The sequence below is a fragment of the Macrosteles quadrilineatus genome, unplaced genomic scaffold (genome assembly GCF_028750875.1).
Source record: "Macrosteles quadrilineatus isolate MER2022 unplaced genomic scaffold, UCM_ALF_1.0 Scaffold_4__1_contigs__length_99947679, whole genome shotgun sequence".
Classification (NCBI taxonomy): Eukaryota; Metazoa; Arthropoda; class Insecta; order Hemiptera; family Cicadellidae; genus Macrosteles; species Macrosteles quadrilineatus.
In genome coordinates this window covers 70,111,647-70,135,166 of record NW_026542597.1, presented here as the reverse complement: position 1 = coordinate 70,135,166, position 23,520 = coordinate 70,111,647, and the positions used below count along the sequence as shown (strand labels likewise).

The following is a 23,520-nucleotide window of genomic DNA, read 5'->3' as shown; positions in this document are numbered from 1 at the left end:
ATTTGATTTTTTCAGGTTTTCGCACTCTTCTTAGGAATAAAATATCTCTCTTTTTAAAAGTATTTTATAAGCTAAAAGCATTGTGTATTTTTACCAATAAAGCTTTACAAGGTTCATATATTCAAGCCCATGTGTGAGACGACATGAGGTTATGAGATTTGAGCAAAATACGTCAAAAGTCGGCAAGACTGCACATAAGTTAGTTAGAGTGGGTGAACTTCGAGTGCGCACATCTATGCATTCATTTTTGGACATTTGACTGTGTCGGTCTGGAGTTCCTTTAGTGTGTGTGTGGAGCTATGGTGGGTATTTAACAAAGAGAACTTCTCACAAAATGAATTGAACTTAGAATTGTTCGTGTTCATGGTTAGTGAAGCAAAAAGAGTATAGTAGTCACGATCAAAATTTCGCTTATTACGTCTTATCAAAACACAATTAGGTCAACGATCTGGCTATGAGAGAATCTGTGAAAATTAAAATAAAACTCGATGAATGCTGTTTACAAGAAATGACTCTAAATATCATCAAGTTATTGCATTCAATTGCCGGGGACGAAGATGTGTTTAATAAACTTACCTAGCGTGTTTTTAATTTATTTGAGTCTTGACCTAAGACAAACTGAGAGACAATATAGGTGGTAGCCTCTAGATGTAAGGCTAGAACTGTGCTTTTCAACAGCCTCGGGCTGCAAAAATCGCTTGAACGAGGTGTGCGCACATGTCAACATGTGCACAGACAAATTTGTGCGTGTGCACCTGGCTAAAGGTTTAACTTGACATTCAATGCCAGACGAATGAACTCCAAAGTTAAATGAATTTAGCTTTGTACTGACAAGCGATTTTTATAAGATTTTTAATAAATTACAAAAATCACTTGACAGATCTCAAATTAAATGGCATTATTCTCGCAAATGACAAACGCTGCACTCGCATTGACTGATCCAAGACCTAAATACAAGTGAAATACCAGGAATCTTCTTAAGCAATGACAATTAAGAGTATTCTAGTTAATGCCATCAAACAAACAGAAGTCCAGATACTTGTAAGTCTTTAACCTAACTCATCTATATCTTCGTCTAGTATTACATAATTAAAACATTACTACGCATAGCATGCTAATAGTTAAATAAAGATGAAACTAGGTGCATTCCACCACTAACTTACTCCTTTAATGCATGCAGTAGCTCCATCATTAGAGCTATTATACAATTGATTCGTCTTGACCATGCATTGAGACCAGCACCTAAAAGCATATTTTACTTCAATGAAGTTATGTTTTCTATGTTTCAAACTATACAATTTGAATTTACAACAGTAAACCTGTTTTGCTTCTACAAAACACTCATCTGCGGCAGAGTGCGGAAAGTTAAAACAATGGTTGGCTTCGAGCCATTACTTCATGCATTACCTAATGAGACAGCAATTATCTGACAACAATACGTTACCGCCAAATCTATTAGTTACGAGAACTGCCACCAGGTAGCATTAGTGGTGGGCACACTACCGCTGTACTTTCACTAGCGGACAAACCACTAACTAGCGACGCATTAAGTCTGCGCAGTTCATGACGTAATCTCCACGCATGCGCTGGTGACTTTGTTACAGAATGATTTGCAAATTTGTATGGCTTTCTTTTCCCTTTCGCTATACTTTTGGCTTGATTTTTAATGAAGGGGGTGGCACCCTTGGGTAGAGACAAGATGAGGGCTGCCTCTTATGAAATTTGCTCTATGCAAACAAAGGTAATGCAAATAAGTTGGATTAGGTCAGGTTTCGTAAGGATAGGTTCGAAAAAGGAGAATATTGAAATGAGATAAAACTCTGAAAAGGCTGTACTGATTTGGTACAGTATTTGTCCTTTTTTGAAAACTGGAAAAATTGAAATCGTCATAAATCAGATAACCCAAAAATTTCAACACTACACAGTGATTGTTTCATTGATTGAATTATGATTTTAATCATTGAAGAATTAGAGGCACTTTAAATCTCTAAAGTCAGATCTAAACATATTCGCAATATTTCAATGATTGTTATCATGTTAATATTGAACGCCAGTAATACATTGCATTTAAGAAGACACCAGTCGAAAAATAACACAAACCTTTTGAAATTAACATAATATTGAAGTAAATTTAACCATCCTCAAATCATTCAAATCCCTTTTTAACCATAGGTGGTATACAGTCAAGACACTGTTGTTGTGTTTTTACCAAATCTAGGAATATGAATCTATATTTTAGTATTTTTTAGAAAGTATAAAAATACATGTTCTAAGGGGCTGCCTCAAAAATGAGCGTAGGATGGATGAAAAATTAAAACATTTAACTATAGTCATTGGAGACTGCACAATTACTTTTAACCTCTCCATAACACGTGTTTTTCACTTACTACACTCTATCCTCTCATTTATGTACAAAAAAACAAAAAACGAGACAAATGCCACTAATCCTTACTTTATCCATTACAGCATGCGTCAACTATTCGCAACTTGCATGCAAGGAATGCACTCAGAGCTGCACATGGTTGGCATTAAAACCAACCGGAATGTCATCTGGACAGAAACTTGGGCAAAAAAGTAGATTTACAACTGCAAGCTATATTCAGCGACCGACAAAGGAGAACACGTGAACCCTAGTGCAATAAACCGAGTGACGTCACTATCTAATTATATCGTTGACGCTGCAAAACCGATATATTGAGACCTTTGGTGTAGATTTGTTGTAACATGTGTTTAGCGTAAAGTTTATATTTGTGGTGCAGCTGTGGAGTGGGGAATTTGTATGACCTTTCTAGCATTGAACTGATTCTAATATCATCTAGGCGATTTGAGAAAGAATTATTAGAGTATACTTGTTTTAGATCAAATTTGCCTTGGAATCAGAGTAATGGAAACATCACTATATTCAAGCAACCTATTGTTATCAAAATAGTAGATAAACGATTAGTTTTCGGTTACGAACCGAGAGTATATTTTAAGAAAGATACACTTAACCATAAGTCACCAGCAGTAATTTCATTGTAAGCATTTAAAAGGAATTTACAAATATGATACTGTAGCTAGGGAATTGAAAACCAAAGCTGTCATTGAGAGAGTCAACCCATACCTCAGTAACTTTGTTAAAACATTATTTCTGTTTATACCACTGTATAAAATAATATTTAACATTATCTAGTTTTAACTTTTTTAATGTTAAAACAGAAAGAGGTATCAGTACAACCTAAATCCCTTACAGAAACATCTATTTAAAATATCTGGTTAAACAATTATTAAGCTTACCAAAATTGATTTCAACTCTTCAAATATGGATAAACATGGGAGTTATTTTAATTTTCAACTCCTCAAACATAAGTTAAAAATAATCTTTGCAGATTAAGACAGTAAACAGATTTACCAAGTTTCGCCTTCAAATTCTCTAATGCATCTTACATAGCGTTTCTGTAAACGCTTGTAGGCATTCGCAGTGCTTTCAACAATACAGTATTTGATTGCTTTGTCAAACGGTGCCTTTATTTCACTTATATATTATTTCACTTCACACGTTCACGTTTCACTTCACTTCACGTTTTGAATTGCTCAATCAAAAAACATAAATGTCATTAGTTCTCGGATATGGAATCTAATTTTAGTATTTACTCCATTCTAATTATATTATTCTATATGCTTTGATCTTAGAACCTTCAGCGGAATACTATAATTTAGGTTTAATTTGAGTTATTGAATACAAAAAAGCACACTGCTGAATCACGAACAACCCAAATTGTAAAAAAAGAGTTATTTATCATCAATTTATAGTTCGATTTTGCTTAAAACCTCAACAGTAACCGTCGATTTTGACGGGTTTCACCTAGTTATAGGTTAAACTAATTTGGAATTTATTTGTGTGCGGTAAACCCTCAAATCCGAGTAAGGATATGGGTCTCTAATTATTTATGTTAGTGCAGAGCTATCAGAGAACTAATCTTATAGTGAACGCTTGCCCCATAAGAGTATTACCAAGTGGGTTAGTTAGACCCTCCAAAGCCCAGACAAAGCAGCGATGAATGAGAGGGCTATATCTTGCTCTGCAACAATAGACAGTTAATTTCACAAGTTATTATCTAATAGACTTGAATCAAATGATAAATGTATTTTCTTCAATCGTTACAGTACCAGAAAACTCCTTATCCATATGGAAAGGTTGAACTTATCTAGTTTCGCCTTCAAAGCTATCAACCGCAACACACAGAACGTAGCTGTGAACCATTTCGTACTTAAGTTGTTTGCAAAATTTGCACGGATGAATTTCGGAATACGACCATTTCTTTTTTATCGGTATATTTTAATTTTGCAAAATACATTAAAGGACTCTGGTATTAACTTAACATAAAAGTTTTTATTTTTCTAGGACTCTGTTGACGATTTAAAATAAATTGGCAATTTCGTGATAAAATGGGAATGATCTATTGCTACCTAAATCAGACAAAGAATATTTATCAAGTAAGAAACTACCATTAGGGAATAAAAGATGTTTAAAAAGGAGTTTAATAATATTAATAAGACACTAAACAATTGTATTCGTACCCAAATTGTACTACTAGAATTATTGTAACACTAACTCAGTGTGAAGAATTATAATAATATACTTTAGGCCTATTGCTTTGCAAAGTTTTTAAAAAGCATAGCAAACGTCGTTAGTGTAATATTTGCTATATATTTTCGAGAGTAGCGTGTGTTCTCGTTTGTAATATTGCCAATTTCGTTACGAAATTCTCATTGGAGTGCAAACTAAATATACTTACTTTAGAAAAAATCTTTTCGACGAGTGAACCTACATCAAGTCTTATGAAACACATTCTTCACAATTTTTCTAGAAGGTAAAATGTTTCAACAACCTTTACAATAAATTACATACCACATTACCTCCGTGGTACTGTATAAAGAATTCAAACCGTCAACTACATATCCATATATCAATCCCAAAGTACCCATGAACTTTTGAGAAAACTACAAGTCACACCCCCATAAACCATATACTGTACTCAAAATGTTCGTCATGACGAGAAACCTTGCGCAAAACTATCCATTATTTCATAAATTGCCATTTAAGGTCGTAATTCCTTTCTAAAGGGAACTTTCCATAAACCTAATGTTAAAAATACCTCAGCTGTGCTTATTTGTTTGTTATTCTTTCAATTTACTCCTTATTAAAATCAGGTGTAATTATTTAATCGTATTACTGTATTCCGTTTCTTTATTTTAGCTTATCTTAACCAATCAATAGTTTTATTAATACTTATGAAGTCAAACGGGGTGAAGCCCGTGGGTAACAGCTCACTTCACTTGTGGGTTAACATAAACTCACTTCATTACCAACATTTACCCAAATCACCTGGGTTTGATCGAATAAACCTAATGAAGTACACAAAACGGCTTTCAACCGTTCACAATCTGTTTACAACTGACCAGCTCACTGACCATATTACCTTTCCATTTACGAATTACAAGTGTAATTGACAGGTTGTAAGTTACCTTAATGTATGATACAATCTGTGGAGTGCGGCTAAATGTGTAAATGATGGGTTAAACAACATTCATGCGTAAAGTGATATCAAGTGATGAGTTAGCCAACATTCATGCGTAAAATGATAATCAAATGATGGGTTACATTAGGTGTATCAAGAGTGGGTTTCACTTTGTTACTGAAGTGACAGTTTATGTGTGACTGTTAAGTTTACGAATGGTTGTATGTGTAACACTAATATAGCTTTTGTTTTACATTTAATACTCGTAAAAGTAGGTGCTAGGATATAGCATCAGAGTTTTTGTTTTGATGGGTGAAGATGTTTTAGTAAATTGAGTATTATATAAGTTTAGATCAGCCGAAAGATTAGTCATAATCATATCTGATAGTTGTTTCTATTTGTACCATCTTTATGAGTCATATAAAGACATTTAAAGGACGTTATTTCTAGTAAGTAATTTAACTTACCTTCGTTTTTCCTTCTATAAATAACCAGTTATTTTATTTTATTTATGAAATACAATCAAGTAGAAACTAATATGTTCAAACTTCGTATAACCAAATCTCTGACATTTAACCATAAATAAGAGAAAAATGGACATGCAACAAACAACAAATAAAATTTCAGATTCTACTCGAAAAAGTTAGTGCGTATGTTTTAATTATCTTTAAAAACTAAAACACAACTCAACTCAAAATATACTTCACAATAAACTATTGCTTAAAATAATTTGGAGGAAGAAGGAGGGTACAAAAGAAATAAATATGGAACAAATTAATATGAAGTTTCTTGACATTTATATAAGTTTACATATTTGTAAATAACAAATCACAACCCAACAATTAAATTATTCCCGGCAATATTGATCAAACAATTGCATGAAGATAGTACAAAGATATCATACAAACAAATACTGCTGGCTTTAAACCTTTTTTGTATGTGTATTTCTTTTATTTAAACTACAAGCTACACCCACTTCAGAAAATAAATTAAGACCTACGAAATTGATTAAAACTGTAAAAGAGTGTACAAAATGTGTTCAAACTGGTAGGGGATCTAATGAAAATATATTATAGCCACTATACAGGGTGTTCAAAAAGGTAAGGAAATAATTTACGTCATAAGTTACGTGACTCCTTGGGTCAAAGGAAATAAAAACGATTACATAAACACATGTGCTATCTCGTTTGGTTTAGCGTATGCCTGTATGTGTTTTTTTACAGAAAAAAACATTCATAAATTCTGTAACCGTCTACAGCTATGATATTCTGCAGAAATGTTCATCCTGTTGACCGATATATTTTTTTTTATATTGAGAATAAAACTCTTCAACCGTCTCAAAATGGTGGCTATTTTAAATATTTTCTGCCAAATTTCACGAAACCCTATAGTTCTACCAAAGGATTGGCACATCAAATTAAGGAAATGTTTGGAGATTTTAACAATATCTTTTAAGGCATATTTTGTACAAAGAATAACTAAAATATTTCTGTCCAGCTATATCTACAGCGTACTTCCTAGTTTTAACATTGTTTAAAGTAGAAAACTTTAGGAATAGCAGAAAGAGAATTAAATTCTCAGCTATGTATGATCGTAAAAATAGCACATTAAACAAAGACGAATGTATTTCTTTAAATTCAAAAAGTGTCAATATTTTACCAGCTATTTTTAAATCACCGTCCATCTAAATAATCTACCCCTACATTACTCGTTTGATCTGTGGTAGGAGACTACAATTAAAAAATCACATACAAAAATAAAAGATAAACTGTTTCTACTTATTGAGGTTCGGCTATATTTTAACTTGTTTTGCCAACTTAAAAATACAATTGTCCCCAACAAACTTAATTGCCAAAATGTAAAAAGGGAAAAAAGGATAAAAGCCACAGCACATGAAACAGTACAGATATATTGTTCTTAGCTTGAGATGTGTGTATGTATTTATACTTCATTTGTTGTTGGGACAAGAGACAACTATCTCAAAGACTATTTATTTCCAAATTAGTTGGTGAGAATAAGTAAAACCCTTACATTGGCTTCATGTACTTATAAATCTCTTCAACCTTTCAGTATTTGTCTCTATAACAAGACTCTATGCTTATACATTATTGATCTTTTCACCAAATAAAGGAACAATCTAAGTAACAAAAATAATTTTCTCAGCGAAATATTTTAAAACTGTTGGAAAACAGTACAAAATTCGAAAACAGAAAAACTTATTCAAATTTTAAACCCATGTATATTTTAATCTCCCCTTCTCTACCCAACCAGAAACCAAATTCTCAACGTTTACTCCTTCTCACATTTCGCCCGTCATGCCCCGTGGCTAACGACATCTCTAATTAGACCCCAAAATTACGTGAGAACCTCGACCCCACACTTGCAAGTGATGCATAGTCATGACTAGGGGGTGGGGGAGGGGGTGACTGAAAGTCAGAGTATCACTCAAGTCTAGTCAGATCAGATCCTCAGTCGGTGTTCAACTTTCTCCAGGTGCGCCCATGTTGCTACGGACGGTGCTGGTGTGTCTGGTACTGGGGTCGGCCCCCCTCGCCATGCCGGCCCCCAGCCCCCAAAGAGGGGGCTTTGAGCTCCCCGTACAACTTGTGGGGTTCCCCGTCATCATTATTGCCGTCAGGATCAGCCGATTCGTCAAACAGCTGAGCTACGCGCTGAATCCACGTGAGTAGATTTTTTGTTTGGAAAAAATGTACGAAAGAATTTTTTAAAGTAAATTATTTTTCCAGGTTGTTTTTTTACGAAGAATGATTTTTTCTCGAAAGTAAATTTTACTAGTCAACCATTGACTATTGCATACTAAAGCATTACTGTTAAAGCTCTACTGGTCTTTGCATGGCTATGACATAACTGTAACCGGTTATGTTGTAAGGGAAAAATCATATGTCTTGCGTATAGACTTGCTAATATAACAGATGAAGTACTATAATAATACAATTAAACATTGCCAAGGGTACTCTTTCAAATAGAAAATGGATTGAATGCAATAGTATAAGCCATCCCTTTCTAACGCGTTGATAATTATTCATATCGATGTATATTTCGAACGATTGAATCAATTTGAATCTAGTGGCTTATTTCTTGTTAGTAGTATGAAGTGTTTAGAGTAACATATAACATGATTGTAAATCTACCAAACCACTTTAGAGAGCACAAGCATTTATTACAGTCAAAATATGGTAGTAGTAGGCATACAGTATGAAAAGTAGTACAGATGAGGGTTACGTAAATAATTCAAGAGAAGTAAATTTAAGGGTTTCGTATTTAGTTTTACTACCTACCTACCTTTTATTGCTTAACAATAGTCCTACCATTGACTAGATGCCATGCTTACCATTGATTATGTCAACCATTAGACCCCTACAAAACTACATATTAGCTAAAAGACTAGTAGGTTAAACCGTTAAACTTAATCCACATCTGTAAAATTCAACTTCATACATCCACAAATTGTACGATCTTTACATTTGTCATTTAAACTTGACGTTTATACCTTTCCATTATACATTTTACACATTCAATTAGCTTTGGTAACAAAACAAGCTGAATGTATTATTGTCTTTTTTGTAAAACAATAGGCGAGTTGTTCTGAAGCGTGTCAGTATGTCATGTGATGTAAGCCAATTATGGCTCACTAGTAAGTAAATAGTTTGTTTAACACTTTCCAACATGATATTGGTGTGACAAAGTCCATTGAAAAGGTTTTTAGATAGATGATAACTTGTGGTTTGTTAGCCAGTCTAACTTTATGGTAAAACTTTTGTGGTAAAACTTACCACTAAAGCTGTAAGAAGAAGAATCTCTAAAATATAAAGATTACATATCGGAGACAACTCTGTCTCCGTATCTGTCTTTGTATCGAAGAACTCTTTCCTCTGAAAGCTGTACACTTGATATGTTGCAAAAGCTCACAGTAATGCTATATGAAAAATCAACCCACTAGACAAACTAATTTAAACCCATCCTTTTTGGTTGACACAATAGAATAATTTTTAAGTGAAAAAACTGGTTCTTAATTATTATTAATAGTTCTCCAACCGGCGTTCTTTAAACAATAAGCTTTTAAACTCATTAACATTGATCGCCCCTTTGTATAGGACATGTTTACACACCGCATGCTTTTAATTCCTTTATTTATTGAGAAAGTTTAACATGTACAAGTAGAGATATTTTTTATGGGTATTATTGCTTCAGATAAATTTTCCCAAGTTCAATTTTGATTTTCATACCTATCTATTGTTCATGATTTCCTACGTCATATTATCAGTCCACTTCTTCTTATTCACAATGTAACGGTTAGGTTATCTTCATAATTATGATAGCAATTATTCCTCTCTCTAAGTTTCAAAGTGTAATTACAATATTGGTCCTTATTGTTCTTTATAATCTGAGTCTCATTATCATTTCAATTCTTCTTGTTCGTTTTGTCTTACATTCTTACTTTGATTCTGATTGTTCATGTGCATCTTATTAGCCAGACCACATCAAGATTCATCTTTCAAATTCTTCATGATTCCGATTCTGACCATGAATCTCCAAACCCTGAATCCACCTGATTCGTGTTTATTCTTTGTGTTCATGCACGGGTGAAATCCTTGTATCAAACAAAAACAAGAAGGGCTCGGATCTTTTGTGGGGTTAATGCGGTATCGTCTGGTGTTTTTTGTTCCCCGATCATCCACGGTCTAGCTCCAGAGGGGCAGCGACCTCCCCATATATCTCAGCTGACATTTTGGTTATCGCTTTTTGAAATACTACTTTCGAAGTGTTTAGATTTTTTCAACCACGAGGTCGATTTATAGTAGTGAGGTAGGCCTATTTATTCCTCGGGACTATTAAATCAGATAAGGCACAGAAGTCTAATGGAAAGGTCTACAGCTAACAGCTGATTGACAAGGAGTTATAGTAACGATTGTTGGAGTTTATGTGGTATTGACCCCGAAGAGTCAACGAACTGTTAGTTACATGTTAAGTCGTAAGTTGTTGGGTGATAAGGCACGTTTACTAGATTATTTAGTTGGTATGGGATAAATTTGATAAGGTACCAAAGGATAACATTTTCTTATAGATGCGGCTTGTGTTTGATATTTTTTAACCAAACAGTATATTTATATTTTTAGGAGGTGTAAAAGTTGCTCTAGATTCCACTGAATGTTGAATAATTAAAATCTGAGTATATAGTCAATGGTTATAGTTCTCACATATCAGTCAAAAGGAAGCCAGCCTAAGAAAAGTCAGTAGCTTTTGGATAGATCGAAAATGGCCCTAGCTATCCTTGATATGTTGACGTTTTGTAGCTGGTTTTTGACTGAAACCACAAGAAACTGCTGATCTTAGTTAATAACCAAGATCTCCATTCCACTTATTGTACAGGATATCTCCATTCCACTTTAGTTCTAAAGGATACTGTTCTAAGATAATCGCTGTGGTAATACAGTAATATGATTATGTGAATATTTTCTTTGTGTATTTTCAAAACCTAATTTTTCATGCAAAACGTTAATAAAGAAAATTGTAAGTCTTCCATTAATGCTTGCGCATAACACTAACTTGTCCTTCTTCATTACCAAATCCTGACTCCAATGCATCACTGTTCCAAATACAGAACGGTTACACACTTGTTTGCCCGGGTTTCTCCACAGAGTATGAAATGTGACCACGTAGGCCACAGAGTAAGCACAAGATTATGTAACCGGCCTAGTTCACAAGGTCACTTTTACTTTCAGCGCGCCTCCCGACCAACCGTGCGTCCAGTTCTTCCGGAGTAACTGGTTACTGCAACTGTTACTTCTGGGTTACTTCCTGTGACTTAGGTATCTGCTTCCTTGTGGAATCCACCGGTTGTGTAATTATTTAAATAGGGTTACCTCACTGCATAATGGGATGGCTGAAGGACGCCTGTTGAATAATTGTGTGAAGGCTTACACAGATTTGTTCAGATGTTCTAGTGTAACAGTGGTTATGCGTGATCTGTACTGGTTATTTGGGAACTATTATTAATATTCACGGTTACGTGTCGAGCTAAGAATACACATTTGTTTGAGACGCATCTATTTCCTTTATACGAAAACAAATTAGTATTTTTAGTGCTACTGTACACTATAATTTTGTTTGTACTATAGCATGACTTCCTTAATAGGGATTCTTAGTAGGGGCATAATAGCATAGTATGACTACGGTTTATTCATGAAATGTTTTAAATTATTAAATCTTCTAGTAATTTAGAACCAATTTGGAAGTTTTAAACGCGACCCTGTCGTGTATTGTATATATAATACCGTACATATCTTACAGCACCTCTACGACAACATATTATTTTTGGCTTGAACTCTCTAGTCTGGTCACTAGTCAATAACGATTTGGTTAATAAACCATTTTTGTGAACAAGTTTATTGTGGGGTCAAACTTGTAGTGTACTTTTATCAAATATCCAATAACAGTTTATGGCTTAATTAAGACTGCGATGTTCAATGCGTCCATCGTGTTGTGATATTGTCTTCTTAGTATTGTTTTAGATTGGCAGTTATTTTTAGATAGGATCATTGATTAAAATCCCAATGATCACGTATTATTGCTGGGTCAATTTTTTGTATAGTATAAAATAGTCTACAGATTTCTCTCATGATTGAACCGAACTTTTCCGGATTTCTATTTTGGAAACAATATTCGCGGTTACGTATCGAGCTAAGAATAAACATTTGTTTGAGACGTATCAGAGTATTTTTAGTGCTACTCTACACTATGATTTTGTTTGTAGTATAACATGGCTTCCTTACCAGGTGTTCTTAATGGGACATGCTATCATAGTCTGACTACGGTTTATTCATGAAATGTTTTTAGTTTTTAATTAATTTAGTACATACTAAATCAGAAGTTCAAAACGCAGCTCTGTCAAGTATTAAATACATATCTTACAGCACATCTACGACAACATATTATTTTTGGTTTGAACTCTCTAGTCTGGCCGCTAGTCAATAAAGATTTGGTTAAAAACCCAATTTTGTTAACACGTTTAATGTGGAGTCAAACCTGTAGTGTACTTTTATCAAATATCCAATAACCATCTATGACTTAATTAAGACTGCGATGTTCTATGTGTCCATCGTGATGATCACGTATTGCTGGGTCAATTTTTGTATAGTATAATACTCGTAATGGTATAGGCCCACTGATTTCCCTCAGTATTGAACCGAACTTCAAATTTCTATTTGGAATCAAAGTTCATCCAGTTACGTAACTCAATTTAGTCTACACCAAATGGCAAGCATTGTTTTATAACCTTGAACCAAAAAACGCAAGAGTCAGTGTCTAAAATCTCAAGTCACATCGTAACTAAACCATGACGTAAAAACAATTATACCCAATCAGCATTCAGCAATGATTTGTAACTCAGTTTAAACTGCCAGCTAACAACAGACGATTAAATGCAAGATAATTAGACAAACATTACTTGGAGTTTAGAATAACATCCTTGAGACATAGAGTTTCCTCAGCAATAGCAATCCGTTTGTGTTTTCCTGGCGTTATGTGATTACCCCCTAGACCTTTGCCTCAGATACAGATATGTTATTACAGAGATTAACTCTTGGATTGCTCCGTAAGTGCACAGTCAAATTATTACGATTGCACAATGCGTATTGCACACGGGATAGTTTTGTGTTGCCATTAGTTGTTTTTACAGTAGCAACTACGTAAGATAGTTTTTAGTAATGGTAGTGTCCATGACATTTCAACTGCATTTTAAATGTCGTGTGTACACTGAGAATGTTTCCCGACAGAATGACTTTTTTATTCATAACATTGTAAGTTTTTTTCGTTTTGTTGGATTATGAGATTTTTATAGCAAATAGAAAATGTAATTTAAATTCGCTGCAGTTTTAGTTACTTTGGTTGATTTAAATTTAAAAAGAATCAGGGTGGTCAAACTAGTTACTTTCCAACCCGATGTAAGGCTTAACTCTAATTTTTTTTCTAAAGAACAACAAGCAAAACATATATTATAGCCATAATGACGCTAAATAGAAACACAACTTAAAAAAGTACCCCTAAAGGTTTCTTCGGAGATAGGCTCCTAATTAGAGTTGACTGTTGGTACCTGCCTCTGCTAAATGTAAACTGAGGATTTCAAATAAAAAGACCAATAATGCATGCTTGACTCTTTCTTTTACGTACACAAGTATTATTAGCGATGGCGTAAGAATTAAGTGAAATAACCAGAGAAACTGTGTTTGTATTTGGCCAGGACCATTGATTTAAAGCACCATGATGAAATACTTCACAGTACAGAAGTGAACCATCAAAGAGTAACTGACTTTGGGTCATACCAGTGACCTTTTGACTGTCAAGAGCACTACTCAGCCACCTAGCTAAATTTAGTATAATTTCCAAAAGCAGGACAAACATTTTCAAAACTTTTCTCGCCGACCAAGACATTTACTCAGTTTTCCACCACATAACATGATCTATCACTGTACCTCAGTACCCTGCACTATGATATCAGGTGTTGCTTAACCGGTTCGATGCATTTCGCACCCAAGTCCCAAGTGCTCGCTCCCCTATCTCCTGTCATCCAGCTGCTATCCTGTATCCTATGAGTATGTAGCGTATCCAGGTCAAGTGGTCTGGTATCCCTGTCGCAACACCTGGATACTGACCACTCCAGTACGACCTTCGGTGGAGGCTTATGTTACGCTCTCTTTGACATTCTTCATATAGGTTCAAGGGGTTTTCATGGTTCTCTATAAAAAAAGAAGCATTTCGTAATTTAAACTCTAAACTCTTCTTTTGTATAGCTATATTGAAAGCTATATCTACGAAATCCATTACATTATATAAGTTTTTAATTGAATTGTTATATTAAAGTCTATAATCTCTTCCGTTTCAGTCTACATCAACGGATTAATTTTGCATAACTCCATTACGATGCTTCCTTAAAAAAGCTCCAAAATAAACCACGAAAATAACTTATCGATACTATCTCATAACAATGTTAGAATTAGAAGAGAAATGTTGTTTCGGATTGTTTACAAGGCCAACAAGTAAAGCTATGTCTGAACAAATAAACAACATAGATAGCGCATGTACATATATAGCAATGGATTGTACTGAGTATAAAATATCTTGATCTATGACCTTGATCCTTACAGCAGCCGAAAAAAATGACTCAAGTGACGAAACTGGTTTTATATGGTCTCGCTGTCTTTTCAGCTATTCCACCTTAAATTTTGTACCATAAAGTTTCCATAGCTGAAGATTTAATACTGAAGTGTGCTATTAAAGTATGTGATAAGTTACATATTCCCATAAAAATTGGTGGATTTCATAGTTTAAAAAAATTTGATAGCAGGAGTAGGCCTATACCATTCCTAAGTTGACAATCTAGTAAAACTATGTTTCCATTACTAACATAATTAATTTCCAATACCAATTATACCTTCTGACAACTTTGCCTACTTTATTCTCATTACTGATTAAAATTTTAGACTTTCCATGTCAAATCATATTTTATCCAATAACTTCCATAACTGCTTGGCTATATAAATAGCGAAGATGCCGAACCACTTCCCAGGGGTTATACATACTATCCTATGTTCTTCACCAACATTGAGGTTTTTAAATGAGCTCATATTTATTGTTTTAACAGTAACTCCAATATTACACCAAATTCCCATTTTAAGAAAATTCCTCGTTTCTTGTAACTTAAAAATCCCCTCGTCTAGAGATTTCCTCGGGAAAGTGCTGGGTGTCGGGAGACGCAGGAGACGATAGAATCCAGACCGGAAACAGCAACGCAATCATTGCACTTCCGGTGGGCAGTCACGTGCCACTCCTGCAGGACTTAACAGCTGAATAGCGTCACAGGACAATAACTCCCTCGGGCAACAGAATGGGAAAGTTATGGTGTGACGAGAACTGTCAACTCCCGTACAAAGACCTTGAAAATCATCGCGGAGGAAAAGTCATTGACATTCCAGCAACATCATTGTAGTGGGTATGCCTGGTTGGATAGTTGGTGTAAGTCAGTAAGTTCCATACTACCTTCAAAGACCGCGGGAGTGCGTAACAGCATTTCACATCAACAATTAAGTAAAATTAACGGAGTAAAAGTTGCAGAGGTCAGAAAAAGTTGTATACCTAAAAATCATTGAAGATCAGAAGAGAAGTATTTATATTCCTTGAACATAATTGCAGAGTAGAAGGAACGAAATATATACCCTGAATATCATTGCAGAGCATAGGCAAAGTGGTATTTCTAGAATATCATTGCAGGGTAGAAAAATAGTGATCAGTGAAAGAGAGAAAGATTGAAAGTGTAGAATTTTCGGTAGCGTGTGTGAAGTGGATGGAGTGGACTGTATTTGTTGCGGTCTTCTCACCTTTAGAGTTGAGTGTTGCGTTGGTGGACGATAACATAAGCGGGGTTTTGATACTTAATGACACAAATTACGAACACTGGTAGATACAATTAATTGACAAATCGTTTTATTATAACAACTAAACTTTCAGTAATTTCACAGAACCTTATATCATAGATGAAGTAATATTTATATTATATATATATATATATTATATTATATATAGAATTATATTACTTCATCTATGCTTACATTTACGTCACAAAAGAGAGACGGGGATCTTCATTCTTGTTGTTTCTGTCAACTAATAAAATAGCTCATTGTTATACCACATGTTGTTTTAAAATCATTGGAACAAGTGAAATCAATGCCATCTGTATTTCTTTGTAGATAAAAGAAAGAAATACTATAACAAAATTATAATGATACTGAATATTACAGAACAGAAAAAGAGAGTACTTAGAACAACATTGCAGAGAAGATGGTTCAGTGAACCAAAAGCTACTAAATCTTCTCATATCAGCATCAAACCTGAAGCTTGACTCATTACAAAATGAGCACTATAACCAGATACCTATACTTAATATTAGGTATTTTATTTAGTAAGGTACCTCTTCAGCCCATCAGGTACTTGTTTTTCTCATTTCTGCCCCGGTTGTTACATTTAATCCTCTATTTTTAAATACATGCCCTAGTTCCTTAGTGCCCTACTTTATAAATTTGAACCCTGATATGTACATTTTCGCCCTGGTTCGTACAACTGCGTGCAGTAAGCAGTAAGGCAGCATACCAAAGACAGCGGAATGTCGTAACTCGTAACCTGTGAAAGATGAGCCGACTGTGTGTGTTTGTGTGTGAGTGAGTGAGGACTCGCCTAAAGTGACGTCACTGTGTTGACAAACCACTCACTGTCTTAAATAACTCATTCTGTCACATCTGTTCTAACTTACCACTCAGTTAACTGTTTTCGGACAGTAACGGTATGGAAATTTGTTGTTAGTTGTACTGGTTTTCTGACGAATATTATGTAAACAATTTAAATTGTTTGCAGCACACAAAGTTGTCTTAGTTTCACAATCTTTTGATATTATGATGAATGATATTAATATACAAGATTATTGTAACTTTACATACAATTTGCTTCGCTAAGCACAATTTTTCTAACGTTACAAAGAAAGGTTTTCTTTATTTTAAACTCTACAAGCATAACTATTTTCAAATACAATTTATATATTACATCAACTTACAAATACCTTTAATCTTGACATTCAAATACCGTATATCTGCATAGATCTTTTGCAATTTAAGTCTTGACACAAATATACAATCGTAGTTCACAAGGATTTGTATTGCTAGGAACTTTCAGGCAACTTGCTGGTGTATTGCTTGTTAGGTATTGTTAAATTGTAACTATTACAAAACTTTAGGCATTGTTAAATTATTACAAAACTGCTTTTAGTGACTGATTTTGTTTAGAAAACTACATTTCTAACTAGTTTTTTAGCTGGTGCTTGACTATCAAGGCTTGCAACACGTAAAATATGTTAATAACATTGCACTTGAGAAAAATCTTGTCAGAGTATTCTTATGAAATGTGGACTACAGGAGTAAAAAAATACCTTTTTTGTCAAATGAGGATAAAGGCTGTAGAATAGACTTTTTTGAATTTGTACACTGTAATGTATTGACACATACCACTCAACGCAAGTATTTAAGTACATCAAATATTGCTCATAACCAAAAAGATAGGCCTACGCCTAACACATACAAAAATATGATATAAGTTTGAAACGTGTAAAAGGTGTAATTTAATCATTTAATCATTAATAATTAAACGCGAAACCCTCAAATACATCCACCACATATTTTCCCTTAGCAAAATATTTTGACGAAACCCTTTGACATCCAAATTATACTTATGAATGTTCAATTACGAACTCAAAGTAAGGAAAACAGACATCAATCGTTTGCGCCGTCGGGAAAACCGAGAATTTACAAAGCCAACTCTTGTGAGTTACTAAACAAACACTTCAAAAGAGAAACGTTAAACGTGAAGATCATGATATGAATTAATAACCAAGATAAGCTTCACAGCTCAAAGAGTGAAATTGAAAGTCATATTCCTTGTGATCTTGATAGTATTATATGTGATGTAAATAATGTGACGGATGGACAGATGTAAGATCTTGATGTTGAGATCAAACACTGAAATGGTACATTGGTCTGCTTTGATGTGGACAGGTGGACGAGATCTGATGCAGAGATTCAGGTGTAACCTGGGAGTGTGTGGTTGTGAAGTGTACAACGGTTACGGTTTCGAGAGTTTGGAATAGATTTAAATTTAAGTAGCTTTTCGCTGGGGGGTAGGAGTGGAAATTAATTGCTGATCAAATGTCTGATTTAAAAAATATATTTTTCAAGATTTCAGCAAAAATGATTCATATCGCAATACATAACGTTTACAAGAGAATTCGGAAATAATATTGTAAATTTAACATTGTGCGTAAACAAATATTTACTATAGCTAAATATCAATACGCTGATAGTTATCAGATACTTATTTTAAGACGGTATGACTAATGGAATGACTAAAATGATCGTAACTTTAAAAAATATACTAATTCATTTAATCGTATTTTTAGGACTTTCAAATAAATACAGTATAAAAGTGCAGGAATTGAGAAATACAGTGAGCACATGAATAGCATTTGATATAATCACATTAGCTTTGGATGATTTTCTTAAAACGTTAGAAGGTATTTTTATTCGTACTTTTTTGTAGCTATCAAATAGTTTGCAATTAAAATGGGTTTTCCTGTTATTGTTGTTTTAACATATCGCAAATACAGGATATGTACCGACACGTCTCCAAATTAATCTTGCAAACTTAATTTTGTAAAACTTAAAGACTTGACATCTTAACTCATGACTCCATTCAATAGTATTTTATAAGATAAACATTTTTACAATTGTGAGGCACCACTCAAAATTTTTAATGTCTATTGTTTACATTCAGGATGTTTGGTTTAGTCTTCTGACTAGTATAAAGTTCTCTGTGTTTTTTACTTTTGAGATTTTTCCTGGATCTGCTCACTTATCTTGTTCAAGAGTTTCAAGAGAGATTCAAGAGATTCAAGAGATTTATTGTACCATTAAGTAATAAATACAATAGGTAACGTCAAAAACTATGCTAAAATAAACAAACCAATGCATATTTGTGTGTTTTACCAACTGTAATGTAAAATTACATCCTTAAACAACTTGCTTTCCACGTTCACTAATCCATCTTGATGTTGCAGAGACGTACCGGTCGGCCGCTGGGGCGAGTACCCGCCAGACCCGCGACATCCACTCCCTGGGCCTGGACGCACCTGGGCTGGACGTGGCCGAGGTAGAGAAGCGGCTCGTGGCTGAGATGGGCGAAGGAGTCTGTGTGTACGAGAGGGTATGCGCTCACTACGCGCAGCTGGCTCATAGGAGGAAGACTGATAATCATGCTTTGGACTGGGAACACATCTTCAGGTAAATGTTTAGGAAATATACTCGAAGATTAGGCCTATGTCTTGAACAGGGTACACATGTCCAGGGACACAACTTCAGCCTGGGGGGTTGAAATCTTGCAATCAAAGCATTACGCTGAAAGGATCCTGAAGTCCTCAAGTACATAATCTGAAATTCATTTTCAAATTAGTTCCTTTTTAAACATTGTTTGACTGTGCTTATTCTCTAGTAGAAGTACCTGAGAGTCTTAGTATTTTCGAAGTGGTACCTTAGAGTTTCAGCATTTTCACAGCAGTACCTTAGAGTCACAGTATCTTCGTTCCCTTAGAGTCAGAGGAGGCTATATATATATGTAGGCGAACAAGGTGGTGCCTGGGGCCCCACACTTACCAGGGGCCCTGCACAGCCGTACCTGAGGGCGCTATTGAGCTTCGCCCTGGGCCCGCAATCTCTAGGGCCCCCACTGCTTAGAGTTGCAGTATCTTCGTTTAGATCATAGACTAGGGAAACGAAAGTTTCCCTAGTCTGTGGTTAGATGTACCTCAGGGCCACAGGGTCTTCGTTAGATGTACCTTAAAGTCGCAGTATCTTCATACCACATTAGAGTCACATTATATTCAGAACAGTGTCTTTCGGTGTCTTTCAAAGAAATACCGTCCTCTGAAAATGTGCTAGAGGTTTTTCAAACAGTTGTATATCTTTAACGTAACCCTAGAGCCGTAGGAGGTATATGGAAACCATAACTTTGCCTCAGAACATCACTTTTGGCTTGAAATTTGAAACTGGACTGAAAATCTATAAACAGAAACTCTTTTCAAACGGAAATTTGAAGATTACAATGTGTCAACTGAGATCACAAAACTATGCCTTGGATTAGGAGAATGTATTAGGTGATGCTTATCATACTTGTGTATTTACTATGAAATCTTCGTGTAAGGTTCAGTTGGTATGAATATTAACTGCTATTTCAGTGTAGTCAGATAAGACTTTGCCTATGGCTCTTTACGACAATGGTCTTCTTACCCATCCAACTCATTATAAGTTTATCTCTTCTACCTTAACACATTACTGTTATCTACTTTAAATTCGTCTACTAGAATGTGAGAAACTAACAACGCTCTTATGAAACTACCCTTCCAGGTAGAAAGTTAAATGTTTTTGCTGCATCGTTTAAATTATAGAAAGTGTTCTGATTCCACAATGGTGATAAAGTTCCTTCAGCTCATCCTGTTTATCATCATTCGAGTGTGATGTCCATTGTATCACCAACGTTGCGAAACACTTCCTAATTGCAGGAGAAATTCTAGCGAGAAATTGCAGCTATCTGGAGTACGGTAATAAGCAAAGAATGCTGCTTTGAATATGCATTGAAGAAAAGGTTGTGGTAATGGCTACGTTGTGGAAATTGGAGAATGTTCACCAATATTACAGTGCAAATACTGTAATTAATTTGAATTTATTTGATTTACCGGCTTAATTACTGTATAGGAATAAAACATTCAGTGGATTCTAAAAGTAATTCAGAAACATGCAGTGATAGATTGAATATTTTATGAAATAACTGTTTCAATGAGATTGTAAACAAAATATTGTAATGATCCACTCGGAAATAAACAAAAATGTCATTGTTTAGACGCGGAACTGCCACAACTGAAATACATCATTTTGTAACTGTTTGCTTAGAGTTACGAATCACAAACAAAAATAACCTTCTGAAACTTCACTTGTAACAATAATACAGTGTGTAACATACAGCAGCAATATACATACAAAGTCGACAAATTTTATTTATTTTTTAACATTGTAGTTGATGTCAAATAAAAACATATTTTCCATTGAGTATACACGTTTCTTTACTGATTTTAAATCGATTCAAAGTAGTGTACCTACCTCCTAAGTATTACAAATTTGCATAAACGATTTATTTGCATTAGTCCTCTGCGGACTGTCCATCATATAGATTTTATTCCATGTAGCTGTGTGGAGTTTTAATTTTTAAACATCTCTTTTCTAAGTATTTAGGCTACCTAGACTGGTACTGCCTCAATACAATTTCTTGAACACTTACGTGTGTCCTAATTTTGGATCTAACTTGTTTAATGAGTTAGCATGTGATTGGTCTATTTTCTTAAACTTTAACATATATTATCAATCCTAAATCTTTACAGTCGATACAAGACTTCTCCAGACAGCAAGAAGCAGTTCTACATCCTAAGTGTGTTCCTGGGTGACATAATAGCTTCTCCAGGGCTCTGCCACCAGCTGGCCAAGCGAGGAAGAAGTTGTGGTGGAGACCTGGACGCAGAAGATTAGGGCTTTGCCCGAGCTACCTCTGGAACCTTCACAAACCCCCAAGGAAATTCTAGATCCTTGTAAGACCTGATAGGACTTCCTTGGATGTCTTATGGTCTTCAGATCAATCTTTTAAATCATCCTTGAGTGTCCTATAACCTTGTAAGGCTTTTTAGGACTTCCAATGAGGTCTTAAACGAAGAAACGTGGGACTTTGTGGACTCTGTAAATTAAACTAACTATCATAGAATGTCATAAAACCTCAAACATTCCTACAAAAACCAATAAACTTCTGCATGTCCCTTTGGTTCCTCAAATATAATTAACTGGTTAACTATGTTATGCAAAGGATGTCAAGAGAGTTCAAATCCTGTAATGTAAAATGTGAAAAAATATCTTTAAAAACTCCCTATTGGATTGAAGAAAGTTATGTAATTTTCTTTAGGATCAAAATATTTTGTTTGAACTTTAAAATCCTCACACTCATTAAATTTTACGAAATAATATGCCCAAAACTACGTACTAATACGTACGTACTAATACGGAGTTCCATAACCTCTTGATGCATTCTTTAAATTTGCTCGACAATTAATTGATGGCTTAAAATGTTCCAAGTGAAATAGTTACCACTTTTTGAGAGGAGACTGATACACAAAAGAATATTACTAAGTGTTAATAAGTATTTTACAATGAGTAAATGTGTGTGTATTGTTAATCCAAGTAACAATTGAGATTCACAAGTAGGCCTAATATTGTCTATCCTTATTAGTTGATTATTTTTGTTACCTTATTTGTGTTACAATTTTGAATTACCTCTTCCCGCCCCTGTACAGATGAATATTCCTTAAATTTACAACATTTTCTTTTATAAATACCCAACAAACAATGTCTATATTTTCTACAATTTCCAATGCTTAATTTTTTCACTTCTTACTTAAACCCCTCTTAAACCCCACTTTTTACCTCAGAAGTACAACAAATTATGTGTTAGAATTATAGTTGTGTAGTAGAGTAATTGTATGTATGTATGTAGATTGTAAATATGTACATTTTAAACGTAAGTCTACCAGAGACTGCAAGGCCGTGTGCAATGTCAATATGTAAAATGTACAATATTTGAAAAAATATTCGTTACATTTTCTTGGAGACCTGTATATAGTAGGTTGTAAGAGTAAATCAAATCGTCTTTATTTCATTACAAACCTGAGCACTACTTTACCATTTCTTTTAGGTAACTATGTAAATAATTCTGTCATCAAAATGGCCAGACATCTATAAAACTAGCAGACAACCCAATATACAAGAGTCTGTATATTGTTAAAGTATATTGTATATTGTTATTATTAAAGTATCGAAATAATGTTTACAGTACATTCAGATAAATCTGTACTTTCCTGTTAAAGGGAACATTCATTATTATCGATGATTTTTTTCTCGATATATCGATATTAACAAATTGAAACATATCAGCTGACAACTACGATTAATATTGTTCGGTATCAACAAACAATAATAAAATGTAACTGTTCTAAAAAAAATAACCTAACATAACTAACCAAACTTGCTGTGTAACATTTAAAAATTCCGTGTTTACCTTGCCTTTTCTGTTATCAAAAGGAATTTTTAAATAGTACAACAAGTTTGGTTGGTTATGTTAGGTTAGCTTAGAACAGTTTCATTTCTTAATCCATATTAACAGACTATTTTATCCTAAACAAGATCAGTTGTCAATTTGTAATGGACCAGAAAACAAAAATATCGATATATCGAAAAAATCATCGATAATAATGAATGTTCCCTTTAACAGGAAAGTACCGATAAATCTTTAAAAGTTGTAATCTTTTTAACTAAGG

General features: G+C 34.3%; 1 protein-coding gene across 1 annotated transcript; it reads left to right on the top strand.

Annotated features, from left to right (window-relative positions):
* Positions 1-7,921: 7,921 nt before the first annotated feature.
* On the top strand, positions 7,922-21,692 carry LOC128992724 (uncharacterized). The gene is made up of 3 exons (XM_054416446.1): positions 7,922-8,183; positions 19,174-19,396; positions 21,544-21,692. Exons 1-3 carry the CDS (start codon positions 8,003-8,005, stop codon positions 21,686-21,688), a joined length of 549 nt encoding a protein of 182 aa, XP_054272421.1. The 5' UTR covers positions 7,922-8,002; the 3' UTR covers positions 21,689-21,692.
* The last annotated feature ends 1,828 nt before the right edge of the window (positions 21,693-23,520 follow it).